The following is a 17696-nucleotide window of genomic DNA, read 5'->3' on the forward strand; positions in this document are numbered from 1 at the left end:
TTTTTTTTTTTAACATAAACCATTTTCATTTATTTATGAACATAAAGAAGATTGATTGAACATTCAAAAATTCAGTTTGTGGGCATATTTTTTTCCTCTTCTCTAATTCTCCAGAATAATCCAGATAAGAGGAGGGAAAGAGAGTCACAGAAGATGAAGAAAAGGGTCCTAGTGTCCAGAAAAAAGGATCACAAGAAATGCTAGAGGAAAACACGAAGATGGTTCTGGTCTTGTTCTGCCAATATTTTGTCTAGTGAAAATCCAGTAGCCTAAGGATCAGTTTGATCAATAAAGATGACAAAACTATCAGTAATAGTGGAGATGTCAAAGTTCCTGTCTTAATTAGTGGAGATGCCAAAACTCCCAAAGTTAATTAGTGGAGATGCCAAATCTCCCAAAGTTAATTAGTGGAGATGCCAAAACACCCAACTTAGAGGAGATGTCAAAATTCCCACATATATTGGTGCATTGGTGGAGATGACAAAATGCCGAACCAAATTTCAACACTTTAACCATGTTATAGTAAATAGTAAGTTATTTTTATGTTTCCCTCCATGGGTAAGTGGTTATTATTGTGATCAAAATTTATGTCACCATTTGGCCACAATACGAGGTTCTCCCAGTAGTTAACTGTTATGACCTTTACACATCTAGTGCGCCTTTTGTAGAGCCTCCATCGGTCAAATATATAGGATTCCATTCGGATCCGCCATCTTGCATTTGCTCGTAAAGTTCAGCTCTAGAGGTATTTGTTTCAATTTCAGCAATATATATAAATTTCTTTTCTTTTTTTTTCCTCTCTCTATACTTCTGTCTTTTCTCTTTTCCAGCATTTTCTCCATTCCTTCTCTCCCCCTTCTCTTTCTATAAAACATAAATTTATTTTCTCTGCTCTCCTCTCTTCTCTTATCTTCTTACACTTTCGTATAATTTTTTTCCTCTCCTCTTTTTCATTCTACCACTTCCTTTTCTGTTTTTATCTCCCCACTCACTTCTCTTTCTATAAAACATAAATTTATTTTCTCTGCCCTCCTCTCTTCTCTTATCTTCTTACACTTTCGTATAATTTTTTTCCTCTCCTCTTTTTCATTCTACCACTTCCTTTTCTCTTTTTATCAAACTCAATTCCCTCTCCCCCCGCGCGCTCCTAGTCCCTTCCCTCCCTCACATTCCTTCTTTTTTTCCTTTACCAATGCGGTCCCCCTTTTTTATTTTCTATCGTTTGAAAGGAAGCCCCCCTCCGGATTCCCCCCTGCGTCACTAAATCCCCCCGTACTAATCCCCCCCCCCTTCTCCGCAGTTTTTTTATATCTTCGATTTTTTTCCCAACATATCAGTCCGGCGCAATAATACATTTTTTTCCCTTTTTCCCTTCTCCCCACGTTGCTTCGGAATCTCTCCCTCTGCTCTCCTTTTGATCCCACATCCCCCGGAATTCTCGATCGTGAGCGATGTGATGTCCTCTTCTGTGTGAGAGACAAAGTACATAATTATGAATTGTGAGAGATGTGTCTCGTCTTCGGTGTGAGAACTGTGATCTTCACTGTTGTGAGAGATTTGTACGTGATTGCCTGAGTGGGGCCGGAAAGGCCAGCAGCAAGCGACTACTCAGATGGGGTCACCCATCTGGATACCAACCACGCGCAAAGTCGGACAACGTCAGTTGTTCGTTGAAAACTGGTGCAATCAGATGCATTGAACATGCTCTCGCCGCTGGCTTGCAAATATTGTAATTACGAGAATTTCATGTTCCTCACCAACCTCAGTAGTGCAGTTGTTAACGCGTTGGACTTTGGATCTGGAGGTTGGTGGTTCAAGTCCAAGTCATGTCATGAAATTTATCTAGGTGAAATAATCAGGGAACGATGTTTGTGACAAGCATTTAAATATGCTTAACACAATTAGAATTCCTTTTTTTTTCTTTTTTTTTTTTTCCTCTAATTTTTTTTTTTTTTTTTTTTTTTTTTTTTTTTTTTTTCTTATAGCATACCATACGATTAAAAAATGAAATAATTCCTAATAGAAGGGCAATAAAAAGAACCATTATCGATTCAACTTCAAACCCAGTTATCAAGAAGCGATGAATTTCATCGACAATAAAACACGGCCTTCTTGTTCCGCCCAATAAAATTCGTCGACCTTTTTAGTTATTTTTCCCTCAGTTATTTTTTATTTGATATGAAAATTAGAATGTCGATTTATCATAAAATGCAATGGCTTTTGTGCATGTAAATATTTTTTTCGAATTTCTAAATGTTTCTTCGTTTTTTGCCTTATGCTTTTATTCTTCTTTTTTATGATTTTAATATCTGTATTATTATCTTGATGCCCGACTTTTATGGCTTTTTTCCTCAAATGTTCGAACTTCTTCAGAGGTAACTTTGTGCATATACTGTTTTATCCATTTTGTCTGTCTGACTTTTTTTCACTTTCTCTGTTGGCGTTTTGTTTTCGGTGTTGGACTATCTTTGTTCTCTGCTTTAGAAAGTATTGAATTAGGTATTCTATTTTTCAGGAAGTGATTGCTTGGGTGGCCTTTTGGGTTATGAAGGTTGAAGGTATTTACTGTGTTATGAGTTCATTTAGTTCGTTATGAGGGCATCTAGATGCTGCCTGCTTTTGCTGTTGCTTCTTCTTCTTCTCCGCCTCCTCCTCCTCCTCCTCTTCTTCTTTCTCCTCCTCCTCTCCTCTTCCTCCTCTTTCTTCTTCTTCATCCGCCTGATCCTTTTCTTCCTTTTCCTCTCCTTCCTGGGTATGTTCAGGTTTACTAACAATTTTATTCAAACTTTCATAAACAAGAGTCCAGGAGAGCTTACATCTCAGCCAGGCCATCTTATAATATCGCCCTTTTTTATGGGATTTTCTCTCTCTCCTCTCTCTCTCTCTCTCTCTCTCTCTCTCTCTCTCTCTCTCCCCCTCTCTCTCTCTCTCTCTTCTCTCTCTCTCTCTCTCTCTCTCTCTCTCTCTCTCTCTCTCCCCATCTCTCTCTATCTCTCTGAATAATGCACCTTAAAAAAAAAGTATCCTATCCATCCAGATCCCACGGTATAACGGGATATCCTCATGTAATATACATGTAAGGACTCGATTTTTTTATGCTTTTTATACTCCCTTAGGAATTAAAAAAAGTAATTAATGTTTTTGCTTAGATTTTCATATAAAAAAATGCTATAATCATAAGTGCAGGCCATAGGGACTGGCCAAAGGCTGAAAGCAGGGGCTACCTAAAAATTAGGACTCGCCGAACCTTTTGTGTGGCCCCTGATTTAGGACGAAGAAAGCTGAAACAGAAAACTTTCAATTTCAATAAAAGACTCTTTGGCACCCAACAAGGTGGAGTTAAAAATTGACCTCTGTGTTCCTTTTCCATAATAGAACCTAAAGAAAAATACACACTCAGAAAATATTGTAAATGTAAATGCAGTTTCTTTGTGTTATTATTACACAACTTTGGTGCTCACTGCAGCATTGTAGGATTTTCCCAATATCTCAATAATCCTAAAATCCAATGTTTACCTACCATGCTGGCCCGACCCCGTCTGTACACGGGAAAAGGCGAAAAAGAAGAAGACATATGTAGGTTACATGGAATATTATTTAGGTTACATGGAAAACTAAACAAAAATTACAAATGAAACAATGAGTTGACACGTTTTGCCATCTCCTGATATCATCTTCAGAACAACTCTGCGACAACCTTCTGTTTCAGCTCCGCTACTTGGACGAACAGGTGCCTAGCGAGAAGTCAGAAAATGACGCGCGGAAGCTGATGGAGACTTGGTTCGGTGATGATGCCTTCCGCAAACCGACCAAACTGAAAATGATCAATGTGGGAAGGTTTCAAAAGTTGTTCGTCACGAATCAGAAGAGCGATTGTGAAGCTGGCATCATGAAGATCGGACACCATGAAGTTGATACTATACATAACTAACATAACGCGAAGCTGGCTAGCGACTGGTGACCTTGTCAAGCGAGTGACAATAAATTTAATGTTGTTGAGAATAAATAAATATCCTGTAATATTTTATTAAATCAATATTTATATATTAATTTATTTATGAAGTTTCCATTTATTAGTTGTTGAGAATAAATAAATATCCTGTAATATTTTATTAAATCAATATTTATATATTAATTTATTTATGAAGTTTCCATTTATTAGTTATTTATTAGTTGTTCGGTCAATTATCTAGTAGTTCTGTGAACTTTAGACCTCACTCAGATTCTTTTGCCCAAGCTGAGAAGAAGGTACGATTGAATGCTTATTCACATGTATTGAATTAGAACAGAAGGGATACCTACATCTTACGTGTTAGGCGTCAAAATTTTCCGCCCATCAAGGACAAACATGTAAAAACAAGACACTAAATCAAATTTAATAGTGCCGAAGTGTCAAACTACCTATGTTCGGATTTGTCCATGGTCTGATGATCCAAAAGGTGGCGCTATAAAAGACGGTGTCCCTTCACGTAACAACTCATTACAATTCCTATTTCAGTAAGATAAACATATTCCTACTAAACTAACAACTAGTGTGCAACCTTTTGCGATGTGGATCGAACGGAGACTGTTGGCCGTTGTGGTGACGGTCATTTTGGTGACTATGGTGGCGAGACCATGGGCCGAAGCAGCGTCTTCAACTTCAGGAAGATGGATGTTGGAAGAAGGATGCACCATCTGGCAACTCCCAGGGATGTACCTCTACTTTAGCATTTTCATTTGCATTCACACTGCAACTAGAACAAGAACGAGCTACACGTTCTATCTCCTTATCCATACCTGACCAATAGCGCTTTTTTTTATTTAAAAAAAAATCTAAGAAGTATACCTACCTATCTGTCATTGTCTCTTCCTATAACTTTTTAAAGAAAGCAGAAAAAAAACAATAAAATTGGGTATTTAAAAATAATTAAAATATGATAAGAACTCCTCTCTCCCTCTTTTCCCAAAATGTGAAACTAATCCATACCCGCAAAAAAAAAAAAAAAAAAAAAAAAAAAAAAAAAAAACCCCTGATACATTTTTTTTGCCTCCTAAAAAATTGAACATAAAAAAATGTAGATATCTATTTTTCTCGAGTTGGTTTTAATTTATTACGACACCCATTATCATTATGAAAATTGCCCAAACCGTGTCACCCCCATCCTGACGGGGTGGTGCCACCCCTCCGCGATACGATAAGACCTTGCCGTGGGCTCCTGAAGAACAATCGCTGTAAGAAACGACCCTTTGAGGTTTGATAGAGTTAACTGATGTAACAACTAATAAGGTCTTATCGTCCTGAAATCGAAGAGAGAAGGAATACAAAACAAACCTCATCTGTTAAGGATATTACATTTTTTGCCCTGAGCAGGAATGGAATCCGCGACCTAGCACTTACCCTCCAAGCTAATCAGGCTCGTATAACTGCCGCGGTTTTAAGGGACTGACTGGGGTTTTACCTTCCATTCGGCGAAAAACTAAACGGTTAATCTTTTTTTTTTTTTTTAAGAGGTTTGACAGAGGGAACTGTAACTGTTATGGTCTTATCGTCCCGAAATCGAAGAGAGAAGGAAGACAGGAGAGGATTGAGTGTCGATGTTGTTGACACTATGTGGAGACGCCGGCGTTGCTAAGAGCTCCTTCCGTGTCTTGAATCTCACTGGCTGGTATAAAGATATTGTTGACACTATGTGGAGACGCCGGCGTTGCTAAGAGCTCCTTCCGTGTCTTGAATCTCACTGGCTGGTACCGGGGAGATTGTAAGCGCCCTATATCCCCACTAAGGGGTGCCCTGGACTTGGGGCCGTGGTGTTTTTTGTGTTGGGCATTGAGATGTGTTTGGGCGGGTGTACTTCTGGGGAAGAAAGATTTGCTGAGAAAGAAGAGGACACGCAAGTAAGCAATCCTTTGGACGCCCAGAACCAATAACTGGGCTCCTTCCATGTCCTTCCAGATAACTTTGAAAGTGAAACTGTTACAGACAATGACACTGACACTCTCTGTTACACCGGCCATCCTGACGGCCCCAACAAGGAGGCCCAGGTCTACGGTTCGCAAGCCAGATGTCAGCCGGAGGATTGAGTGTCGATGTTGTTGACACTATGTGGAGACGCCGGCGTTGCTAAGAGCTCCTTCCGTGTCTTGAATCTCACTGGCTGGTACCGGGGAGATTGTAAGCGCCCTATATCCCCACTAAGGGGTGACCTGGACTTGGGGCCGTGGTGTTTTTTGTGTTAGGCATTGAGATGTGTTTGGGCGGGTGTACTTCTGGGGAAGAAAGATTTGCTGAGAAAGAAGAGGACACGTAATCCTTTGGACGCCCAGAACCAATACCTGGGCTCCTTCCATGTCCTTCCAGATAACTTTGAAAGTGAAACTGTTACAGACAATGACACTGACACTCTCTGTTACACCGGCCATCCGCAGCACCCCCGGAGATATTTTCCAATAAGTTCGGGGGAAACCTCCCCGATAAAGCCCCCCCTGTTCCCTTTCCAGTTCCCCTAAAAGCTTCATCTGCAATCTATTGGAGATATTGGAAACACATTTCTATTGGCTCCGCCTTCTAGTTTTTCCAATTTTCCTTTTTCCGATATTTCGTTTCTCTTTCCTTTCGTGTTTCCCTTTATTGGAACCTTTTTCCGATATTCCCTTTCCTTCGTTTAATTCTCTTTCCTTTAACTCTTTTCCCTTTATAGAACCTTGTTTTCCCTTTTCTTCGTCCATTTCATTCTGTTCCCTTTAAATTTCTTCCCTTTTGGGAACCTTTTTTCGATATTCCCTTTCTCATTTAATTCTCTTTGACTCCTTTCCCTTTATGGAACCTTTTTTTTCGGGATGGAAAAACTCCCCGTTTGCCATCAACTGTTTATGACCTGTCCGTATTGATTTTATGGAAATTTTAATGGGAAGGTACCTACTCCGTTCATGGAGAGAAGATGAAAATTTCGAAATTTATTCTTTCTTGTTTTTTAAGCCGCTTAGTTTATTCAGGTGATCTGTGCTCTTGATTTTAAAATAAAACTTGAGACGCAAGGTCTCTTATAGATTTTGGTCAAAGTTGCCTTATGATATTAATACAAATACATGCTGTGTCTCAGGTCTAAGTAAGTCTGAGGAAAATAAATGAGTTGCGACCTAAACCTAAGTATTCAAAATTAAGGTGATCTAGAGCAGTCAGCTTGGAAGGTATTAGGTACCGCGCTTGCCTTTTAAGCGCCTGGGTATCGAGTTCGATTCTCGCCTGGGGCAGACTTTCTAAACTTTCTTCTATTTGTCCTTCTATCTGTTTTGGGACAATAAGACCTCAGTAGTTACAGTGTTGATCGACATCGACTGAAACCCTCAAAAAGTTTGCGAGATTTGTTTAGACCCTGTTTTAGATTTTAAAGCCGAATCAGAAGAGCGATTGTGAAGCTGGTATCATGAAGATCGGACACCATGAAGTTGATACTATACATAACTAACATAACGCGAAGCTGGCTAGCGACTGGTGACCTTGTCAAGCGATTATTTTTTATTTGATATGAAAATTAGAATGTCGATTTATCATAAAATGCAATGGCTTTTGTGCATGTAAATATTTTTTTCGAATTTCTAAATGTTTCTTCGTTTTTTGCCTTATGCTTTTATTCTTCTTTTTTATGATTTTAATATCTGTATTATTATCTTGATGCCCGACTTTTATGGCTTTTTCCCTCAAATGTTCGAACTCCTTCAGAGTTAACTTTGTGCATATACTGTTTTATCCATTTTGTCTGTCTGACTTTTTTTTTCACTTTCTCTGTTGGCGTTTTGTTTTCGGTGTTGGACTTTCTTTGTTCTCTGCTTTACAAAGTATTGTATTAGGTATTCTATTTTTCAGGAAGTGATTGCTTGGGTGGCCTTTTGGGTTATGAAGGTTGAAGGTATTTACTGTGTTATGAGCTCATTTAGTTCGTTATGAGGGCATCTAGAAAAGGCTGATAGTAATGATAGACTCTTGAGTGGAAGGTAACCACTAGGCGATACAACTGATGCTGCCTGCTTTTGCTGTTGCTTCTTCTTCTTCTCCTCCTCCTCCTCCTCTTCTTCCTCCTCCTCCTCTCCTCCTCCTCTCCTCTTTCTTCTTCTTCATCCTCCTGGTCCTTTTCTTCCTTTTCCTCTCCTTCCTGGGTATGTACAGGTTTACTAACAATTTTATTCAAACTTTCATTAACAAGAGTCCAGGAGAGCTTACATTACATCTCAGCCAGGCCATCTTATAATATCGCCCTTTTTTATGGGATTTTCTCTCTCTCCCTCTCACTCTCTATCTCTCTCTCTCTCTCTCTCTCTCTCTCTCTCTCTCTCTCTCTCTCTTCAGAAACCCGATGGAAAATGCTTCCCTCGACTATCAGCGAGTAAGGAATACCGCGATGCTTGTCTATGTGTGTTTCACGCCTTTTCAAGAGGGAGTTGGAGAAGAACAATTTGGACGGCATCTGTAAGCTAGAAGCCAAGCTGTTCACAAAAATGTTGAGCGTCGTCAAATCCTACACGCGCTGTGTCCAAGTTGTAGCTCAGGTGCGTAGTCACATCACGTCAGCTCACGTGATAGGAGGTAATGTAGAATATACCTTGTTTATCCTGCTCGAATGAGATTAAAAAGTCCCTTTACCCCAGCAGTCTAAACAAGGTGACGTGATGGTAGTGTTTATCTACCTTGAAATACCTACATCAAGCCTAGAATACACCGAAAATATTTGTTTCGCAACAGTTGAAAATATGTTACTTATTTTTTATTTTTTTTTCTTCAGAAACCCGATGGAAAATGCTTCCCTCGACTATCAGCGAGTAAGGAATACCGCGATGCTTGTCTATGTGTGTTTCATGACAGAGTTTGGAATGATATAGCATCCTACCTGATCTACGAGGACAATGATAAGAAAGGAGTTGTCAACTATGTAAGTAACTGGAGAATGAATTAGTCAATTAGAATACTTTTATCTTCACTTGACTAGGGTAATTGTAATTTTATATTTACATGGAAACACTATACCTACAAAAATTACAAATGATAGAATAGAAATAGCAAAGGTTAAGTGCGAAGGGCGTCCAATCTGAAAATTTGTAGCCAAAACCAAATGTCAGCCCAAAGCAATCACCCTAGTTAGGGCTGATTGAGAGGCTGACAAAAAATGCCGACCCCGTCTTCAGAAACCCGATGGAAAATGCTTCCCTCGACTATCAGCGAGTAAGGAATACCGCGATGCTTGTCTATGTGTGTTTCATGACAGAGTTTGGAATGATATAGCATCCTACCTGATCTACGAGGACAATGACAATGGGAGGGGGGATTTTTTTCCCACTGATACGGGGGATTTAATGCATTACTTCCACTTGTTGAACAGATTGGAGGGACTTAGAGGTTTTGTAAGGAGGGAGAAGAGAGGGAGGGGGAGGTATTGGTGGAATTAATCTCTTTCGAGGGGAGAGGGAAAAGGGAGGTAAATTTTTACTGATAAAAAAGTGGTACGCCTGAAATCGTTTTTATTTAACAGGTCTTGTTTATTTGTGTTTATTTTCATTTGTAGGCCATGTATTTTTTTTTTTTTTTTTTTTTTTTTAGGTTTTTTTTTTTTAATTTAATGTTTTATATTTTTGGTTTTTGACCTTCTGTTGAACATTGACCGATAAACACTGTGCAAGTTTTTTTTTTTTTCCAGTTCCTCACATGATACATTGAAGTTAAGCACTACTGACAGTGGTAAGTATTTGGAGAAGTGACCGACTGATGCTCTTGCTTTTGGAAGAAATACACAGGGTTGTGATTCGTGACGACAATATTGGAGAAACTCTAGTTGAAACCCTAGGATTTCTTACGAAAAAGGAAACATACGGTAAGGAATCAGAAATTAACAATTAAATTTAAAAATAATAATAATAGGTAATTGGAAAATAAAAACACCATAAAAGAAGAAATGGTGGATGTGCCGGGCACATCCACCATGTGCCCAAACCATTGTGCCCATGTGCCCAAACCATCCACTTACAAACTTACATCTATCCAATAATACATCATTCCTACATGGGACAAAAAAAGTAAAACTTTTGTGTATTGAAAACTAACGCATAAATATTGTATGACCCCATTTCGAGATATCCCCCATTCCAGAACATACATCCCTAAATTCCCTATACCAAACCAAGAATGGGGATAAATGGGGACGACTTTAATAATTTATTAAATAATATCAGTGAGGGAGGGAAAGGTGGGGAGGGGGGGGTGGAGGTAAATTGTTTTCACTCACGAGGAAAACTAGGGGCCCCAGTGGTGGAGATTACGAAATAACAAAATTGAAATACCGATGTTTAGTCTTACTGGAATACAAAAAAGTCTTGACTTTTTGACGTTTTTAGCTAAATCGTAAATACCCCCTTAGCATTTAGTATGTTTGTCTCTTTGATCATAACTCCCTCTAAAAGGCTTGTGTAACAAGAAGTCTGATCTTAATCAATATTTTGATAAACGTGTTTAAATTTAAACAGTTACCACATAAAAGACTAGCTCATGCAATTTTGGACCAAACTGGAACTTTGACGGGGGAAAATTGTGATATATCTAATAATTCCATTCTAAATAGTAAGAAGAAACTCCATTTTTGGGAGACAAGAAAAGAGACATTTATTTGAAACGGGTGAACGAAGACTGACTCCCAACTTCACAATTCTGGCCAGAATTTTCTCATTTGGTATATATCAAATTGGATAGAAGGAACCGTAACTACAGGGGTCTTACGCAAGTAAATGTACAATTTACTGGATCTCGAACCCCAGCCAACGGGATTACAAGTCTAACCCTCTACTTCTGAGCTGCTGGGGCTGGTTTGTACATTCCCACTAAAGTCGCCACTGTTTCAAGTACAGGGAGTATAGAGGTATGTATGACGATAGTATGAGTGTTTATCTGATGAGGAAGGCTTTGAAAAAAAAAAAAAAAACATTCAATAGATATTTTAATCCCGATTCTCTGGAGATGGGATGTGGAGAGATGGAAGGGAGAAGGGAAAGGAGGAGAAGGAGAGGATGGGAAGGGATAAGGAATGGGAGAGGAGGAGGAGGAGGAGGAGGAGGAGAACCATACCATGTTCTGGTTTGGTCGAGCGAAGAAGATCGGGAAAGATTTATCACAGGCCGCCCATGGCAAACCTCCCAGCTAAATTAGTGGAGATGACAAAACTCGAGCCCAGCTCATTGGAGATGACAAAACTCCCAGCCTTATTGGTGGAGATGACAAAACTAACAGCTTAATTAGTGGATATGACAAAAATCCCAGCTTAATTAGTGGAGATGACGAAACTCCCATCTGAATCAGTGGAGATGCCAAAACTTCCATCTGAATTGGTGGAGATGACAAGACTCCCAGCTTAAATGGTGGAAATGACAATACTACCACCTACCAGCTTAGTTAGTGGAGATGACAAAACTTCCTTTCCGGCCCTGCTCAGGCTGTGTGAAGTTGATGTGAATAGCTTGTGGCCGAATGGAGGGTGAAACCCCCCATCAGTAAAAACCTTAGCAGTTGTGCATTGACGTCAAACCTCTATCAAACAAAAGGAACAAACTAACAAACAATAATTTTCAATTCAACAGAATTTTCGATAGAACTTCGAAATTATTAGGTTTCTCCCTTCCCTATATCAAGTTCAAGTATTAGATACTATCTATCTTCAGCTAATGTTACTGTTACACTTAGAAAGTTGCACAAGGAATTTAGGAAGAATAAGTATAGGAGGTTTCCAACTATTGCGATAGATAAAAACTTTTGTTCGTGTATTTATCGTTCTGGATAAATAGCAGCAGAGGGCAGAAAATGGTTTCCTTCCAGGCTGGATCCATGCCAAAATCCCCATTTTGTGTCGGGGATGAAAAGGGGACTTTTCAGCTCTATCGAAGATTTATAAACAAGGTGAATTCTATGCATGTGTGTGGCTTTGAGAAATGTTATTATAATGTTATACTGAATTAAAATAAGAAAAGCGCCAGTAACTCAAAAGTAAAATGCTAGCTGATTTTATCCTGAACGGATAAGGGTCGGCTGACTTTCTTCTATCCTGTCTTCCTTCTCTCTTCGATTTCGGGACGATAAGCCCTTAGCACTTACAGTTCCCTCTGTCAAACCTCTAAAAAGCCAGCCTAGTTAGCTTAGTTGGTAGCGCGTCTGCCTTGTAAGCGCTAGGCCGCGGGTTCGATTCCCGCCCGGGGCGGATTTGCTTTCTCCTATCCTGTCTTCCTTCTCTTCGATTTCGGGACGATAAGACCTTAGCACTTACAGTTCCCTCTGTCAAACCTCTAAAAAAAGTTTAAGAACCTCCCCACAAATCCGTCTGAGTGCACCCTGTTTTGGCTTCAAGAATCTCCAATCCGCGCCAGGTTTCCCAATAAGTTTCCCCCCACTCTACCCGATTAGTTCTTATCTTCTAATAGTTTCCCATAGTTTCCCAACAAAACTCAACTCACAGGAGATGAGAAATTTTCCCCCGCTATTTGCCAAGAATAGAAAACTTCCTCGGTATAACTTTTCCAATACCCTTTCCGCAAAGAAGAGATTGTTAGAGGGATTGTGCTAGAACAAAGCCAGTTTGAACGCTTTAAGCTATAACTAAGCTGGTGGTGAAAGAACGTTGAAAGCACCAGTACTCAATGGTTCACAGAAGATGAGCAACGTTGCACGTAGTTGGAAAACGGTAAAATTTCCAATAACAGCTCGTCAAGTTTGTTCTAAAGGTGATAGAGCACTATTGCACCAGTTCCATTACTGAAGTTAGTCAAAGTTGCATGCAGTTGGTAAGCGGTAAGTTTTTCAACACCCTACAAAAAAGTAGAGGATTGTACTAAGAACAAAACCAGTTTGAATATTCTAAGCTACAAGTCAATAATGTAAAAATACATTGGTAATACGGCCATTTTAAAAGGCTACTCGATCAAAGTTGCTGCCCAATCGTGCTCACGAGACAGTGTGCACCTCGAACTCCAAGCACAGAGACGAAAAAACTGCGACCCCACCGGGAATCATACCCGGAACCTCCAGCGTGCAAGCCTAGTACCCACTCGGCCACGGAGGTTGCTCCTTTTAAATTCTGTAGTCCTTCTAATTCGAGAATCCAACGAGAATGATTAGTCAAAGCAGTTCCCAAACCAACGCAACGCCACGCCGCGGGCCGCGTCCTATTACCCCACATTCTGAGTACCGTCACCGACACAAACAACTCCCGGCAATAAAAATGTACGCCGAAAGATTGTTGACCTCATTTACAGATGAGGAAGAGGGGGTGGGAGGAAGAGAAGGGAGGGGAAGTTGGAAGGGAGGGGTGGTAGTTGAGGGGAAGAAGGGAGAGAGAGAAAATGGAGGGGTAAGCAACATTGCGAGATGTCAAATCTCCTGTTGGCATGGGGAGGGAGAGAAGAGACGCAAAGGGAGAAAAGAGAGGGAGAAAACAGACGGAGAGGGAGGAAAAGTTAAGAGTTGTTGTGTAGTGGGATTTTTTTCGGGTGGGGGGGACGGAGGGGAGATGAAAGATACCGCGCGAGTGGAGGGGATAAAGTAAGGGAGGGAATTCTGGGAGACCCAAGGGGGGACGGCATATCGATTTTATAAAAATGTGAAACACAGAACAAGAAGAAGAAAAAAAAAAGTTCGTAGTTTGCCCTAGAAATTCCGAACTCAAAAGTCGTATTTAATGAAATTGAGGAAAAAAAGTATGGGGAGAAAAGGGAGGTAGAAAACAGACGGAGAGGGAGGAAAAGTTAAGAGTTGTTGTATAGTGGGATTTTTTTCGGGGAGGGACGGAGCGGAGATGAAAGATACCGCGCGACTGGAGGGGATAAAGTAAGGGAGGGAATTTAGGGAGACCCGAGGGGGGACGGCATATCGATTTTATAAAAATGTGAAACACAGAACAAGAAGAAGAAAAAAAAAGTTCGTAGTTTGCCCTAGAAATTCCGAACTCAAAAGTCGTATTTAATGAAATTGAGGAAAAAAAGTATGATTTTTTTTTCCTTTTTTTTTTCTCCCACTTTTTCCCCTCCTATTTTTACTACTCTTTTGCTTTTTGTCTATTTTTCCATTCCCTTTTCATGTTTTTTTTCCCCTTTTTTTTCTCCCACTTTTTCCCCTCCTATTTTTACTACTCTTTTGCTTTTTGTCTATTTTTCCATTCCCTTTTCATGTTTGCTTTTTGTTAGGTTCCGGTGTGGTTGGTTAATAATCTGCCAGACTGCTTTCTCTCCTCATAACGATATTCAATGAAAAAGTCTTTCACTCTTTTTTTACTTTTTTTTTACATGCCTATTTCTAGAACTTTCTCTTCTTCTTCTTCTTCTTCTTCTTCTTCTTCTTCTTCTTCTTCTTCCTCCTCCTCCTCCTCTTCTTCTTCTTCTTCTTCTTCTTCTTCTTCCTCCTCCTCCTCCTCCTCCTCCTCTTCCTCTTCTTCTTCTTTTTCATCTTCAAGCATCGAAAGGCATAATAAAATTCACCTTTGTAGGTATGTCTTTCTGCCACCTGGAGTTTTGGCATCTCCACTAATCAAGCTGGGAGTTTCGACATCTCCACTCCTCCTCCTCCTCCTCTTCTTCTTCTTCTTCTTGTTCTTCTTCTTTTTCATCTTCTAACATCGAAAGGCGTAATAAAATTCACCTTTGTAGGTATGTCTTTCTGCCACCTGGAGTTTTGGCATCTCCACTAATCAAGCTGGGAGTTTCGACATCTCCACTAATCAAGCTGGGAGTTTCGACATCTCCACTAATCAAGCTGGGAGTTTCGACATCTCCATTAATTAAGCTGGGAGTTTTGGCATCTCCACTAATTTATTAAGCTAGGAGTTTTGGCATCTCGACTAAACAGCCACGTTAACAGATTCCCGATACAAGAGCTTTCACATAAGACTTGGGCTTCTAAATGTTTTGTCTGTAAGTTATGGAACCCTGGCAATTTCCCATTTGATATTGGTTGGATAAACACACTTCACGAAATTCCCGAAATACAAGAAATGCTTTCAAATTCGGACTCTTTGGTCACGAAAGAAGAAGAAAAAAACAACTAGATAGGTATCACAAGTTACAAGTAGGTATCACGTGACAAAGAAAGCTCCCAAACTCTCGAAAAAACTGTCATGAACAATCTCCAGCATCCACCTACAAATCGATTTTGTCATCTTTTTTATTTTCCCAGAAAACGAGAAAAAAAATTTCTCCATCTTGTCTCTTTCGTTTCGAAATAAATTTTCATTTCCCCCGGCCTGATCGGGCGGAAATTCCAAAAGGAAAATACATTTCGGGGGAGCTTGCATACATTTTATTGGATAGATTTCATTTTCCGAACACATTTCCCCCCGCACTCCCCAACGCATCCCCACCCTTGGAAAAATCAGCCAATAACCGATCGGGAAAATGTCTATACACGCGTATTCCAATAAATAAACGGGAACTCGAGTTCAAACGGGGGGGCACCCCGACAGGAGGGGAGGAGAGGGGAATTTTCCAATACGTGTTTTGCGATATTGCTTTTGCGCAACTGGGGGCGAACTTACGAACGTTCGGTAGAGAGAGAATTCGAAGAAAAAAACCCTTTTCCTCTTTCTGAGCTTCGCGTCCTTTTTCTCCTCTTCTCCGTATTTTCTCCTTTCCAATTTCCGCCTATTGAGTAAAAAGTTCGTTACTTCCCCACTTTCCTTGCCTCCCCTCCACCCCCCTCCGAACGACCGATTGGTTCCGGTCATTTCCGAACGTCCGAAAAACGGAGCTCCGAAATCAATTGAACTCCCATCGAAATGCGCGCGTCTCTGACCCCTCCAACGTACCCGTACCCCCCCTATTCCCCCTAATCAAAGAGAGGGGAAAAAATTCCCCTTCGCAAGCTTTTCGAAATAAATTTCCCCTCAATTTTTCTCTTTTTCTCCGGAGAAAGGGAGAGGAGAAGGGATTTTCTTTTGCCATTTCGTTATCGAAATTTTTTCCTATACCTTTTTTCTGTCGCTTTTTTTTCGTTCTGAAGAGAGTGGCGGGGAAAAAAATCAACCGCGCACCCCCTTCAATATTTCCCCTCATTTTCTGGGGATTTTTTTTTCTCCTTTTTTCGTTCTTTTTTTTTCTCTCCCTCTCGTATTGTACATCAATATTTATTTTCCATCCCATTTACTTCTGTCTCTACCGTTTGAAAATCCCTCTCTCCCCGTTGCTCCCACTTTCGTTCCCTTGAATCTGTCCTTCTCCTACATGTACGAGATCGTTCACCGCTCTCTCTCTCCCTCTCTCTCTTTCTCTTTCGTTATAAATTCTACATCTTTTTTTCTCTCTCCTTCGTTTCAATCTCTCCACCCTTGATTGAAAAATCCCTGCTCCGTTTGAACTCTCAACGTTTTTGCGCAAGCATCGAACGCAATCGAAACCGTTTGATTTTACTGCTCCAACCCTATCAGAAACCCTTAAAAACCCTGCGAACCCTGGCTCCGCAGTTTTTTTATATCTTCGATTTTTTTCCCAACATATCAGTCCGGCGCAATAATACATTTTTTTCCCTTTTTCCCTTCTCCCCACGTTGCTTCGGAATCTCTCCCTCTGCTCTCCTTTTGATCCCACATCCCCCGGAATTCTCGATCGTGAGCGATGTGATGTCCTCTTCTGTGTGAGAGACAAAGTACATAATTATGAATTGTGAGAGATGTGATGTCCTCTTCTGTGTGAGAGACAAAGTACATAATTATGAATTGTGAGAGATGTGTCTCGTCTTCGGTGTGAGAACTGTGATCTTCACTGTTGTGAGAGATTTGTACGTGATTGCCTGAGTGGGGCCGGAAAGGCCAGCAGCAAGCGACTACTCAGATGGTCATGGTCACCCATCTGGATACCAACCACGCGCAAAGTCGGACAACGTCAGTTGTTCGTTGAAAACTGGTGCAATCAGATGCATTGAACATGATTGTACGTGATTGCCTGAGTGGGGCCGGAAAGGCCAGCAGCAAGCGACTACTCAGATGGGGTCACCCATCTGGATACCAACCACGCGCAAAGTCGGACAACGTCAGTTGTTCGTTGAAAACTGGTGCAATCAGATGCATTGAACATGCTCTCGCCGCTGGCTTGCAAATATTGTAATTACGAGAATTTCATGTTCCTCACCAACCTCAGTAGTGCAGTTGTTAACGCGTTGGACTTTGGATCTGGAGGTTGGTGGTTCAAGTCCAAGTCATGTCATGAAATTTATCTAGGTGAAATAATCAGGGAACGATGTTTGTGACAAGCATTTAAATATGCTTAACACAATTAGAATTCCTTTTTTAATAGGTAATCCAAACGTTACAAAACATCTTACGCAGGCAAAATCCATTATGTATGCAAACAACAGTGCAATAGTCCTAAACTAAAATGGACGCGGCACATTAGGGATCAGGAAGAGACCGCCTTAACATAATAATGCAAACAAACAAGGGTAATATTTGTACAAAGACGAAGGGAAGAAAAAACCCTTTTTGTCTGCGAAAAATAAAAGCTTTCTCACAGCCAGAGTCTAAATGTCTGGAGCATTAGGGAGTAGGGTGTTGAAATCGATACACTAGGGCCAGTGGCGAATCTTCCTTGAAAGCTAAGGGGGACACCGCTTTCCTTCATCTCTTCAGGGTTTTCTCACCCCCCGGACCGACATTTAGACATCTGAGGTGTAGGTGTAGGGGCAAATAGCCCTAAAGGATGGGTTAAGC

General features: G+C 40.5%; 1 protein-coding gene across 1 annotated transcript in view; it reads left to right on the forward strand.

Annotated features, from left to right (window-relative positions):
* The first annotated feature begins 8388 nt into the window (after nt 1-8388).
* LOC103516562 overlaps nt 8389-17696 on the forward strand; it is a 19197-nt gene continuing 9889 nt past the window's right edge. Inside the window, exons 1-2 of the mRNA XM_008481533.2 lie at nt 8389-8526; nt 8760-8906. Of these exons, the coding sequence (XP_008479755.1) occupies nt 8389-8526; nt 8760-8906 (285 nt within the window). The remainder of the gene's footprint in view (nt 8527-8759; nt 8907-17696) is intronic.

Source organism: Diaphorina citri, unplaced genomic scaffold (assembly GCF_000475195.1).
Source record: "Diaphorina citri unplaced genomic scaffold, Diaci psyllid genome assembly version 1.1 scaffold1600, whole genome shotgun sequence".
Taxonomy (NCBI): domain Eukaryota; kingdom Metazoa; phylum Arthropoda; class Insecta; order Hemiptera; family Psyllidae; genus Diaphorina; species Diaphorina citri.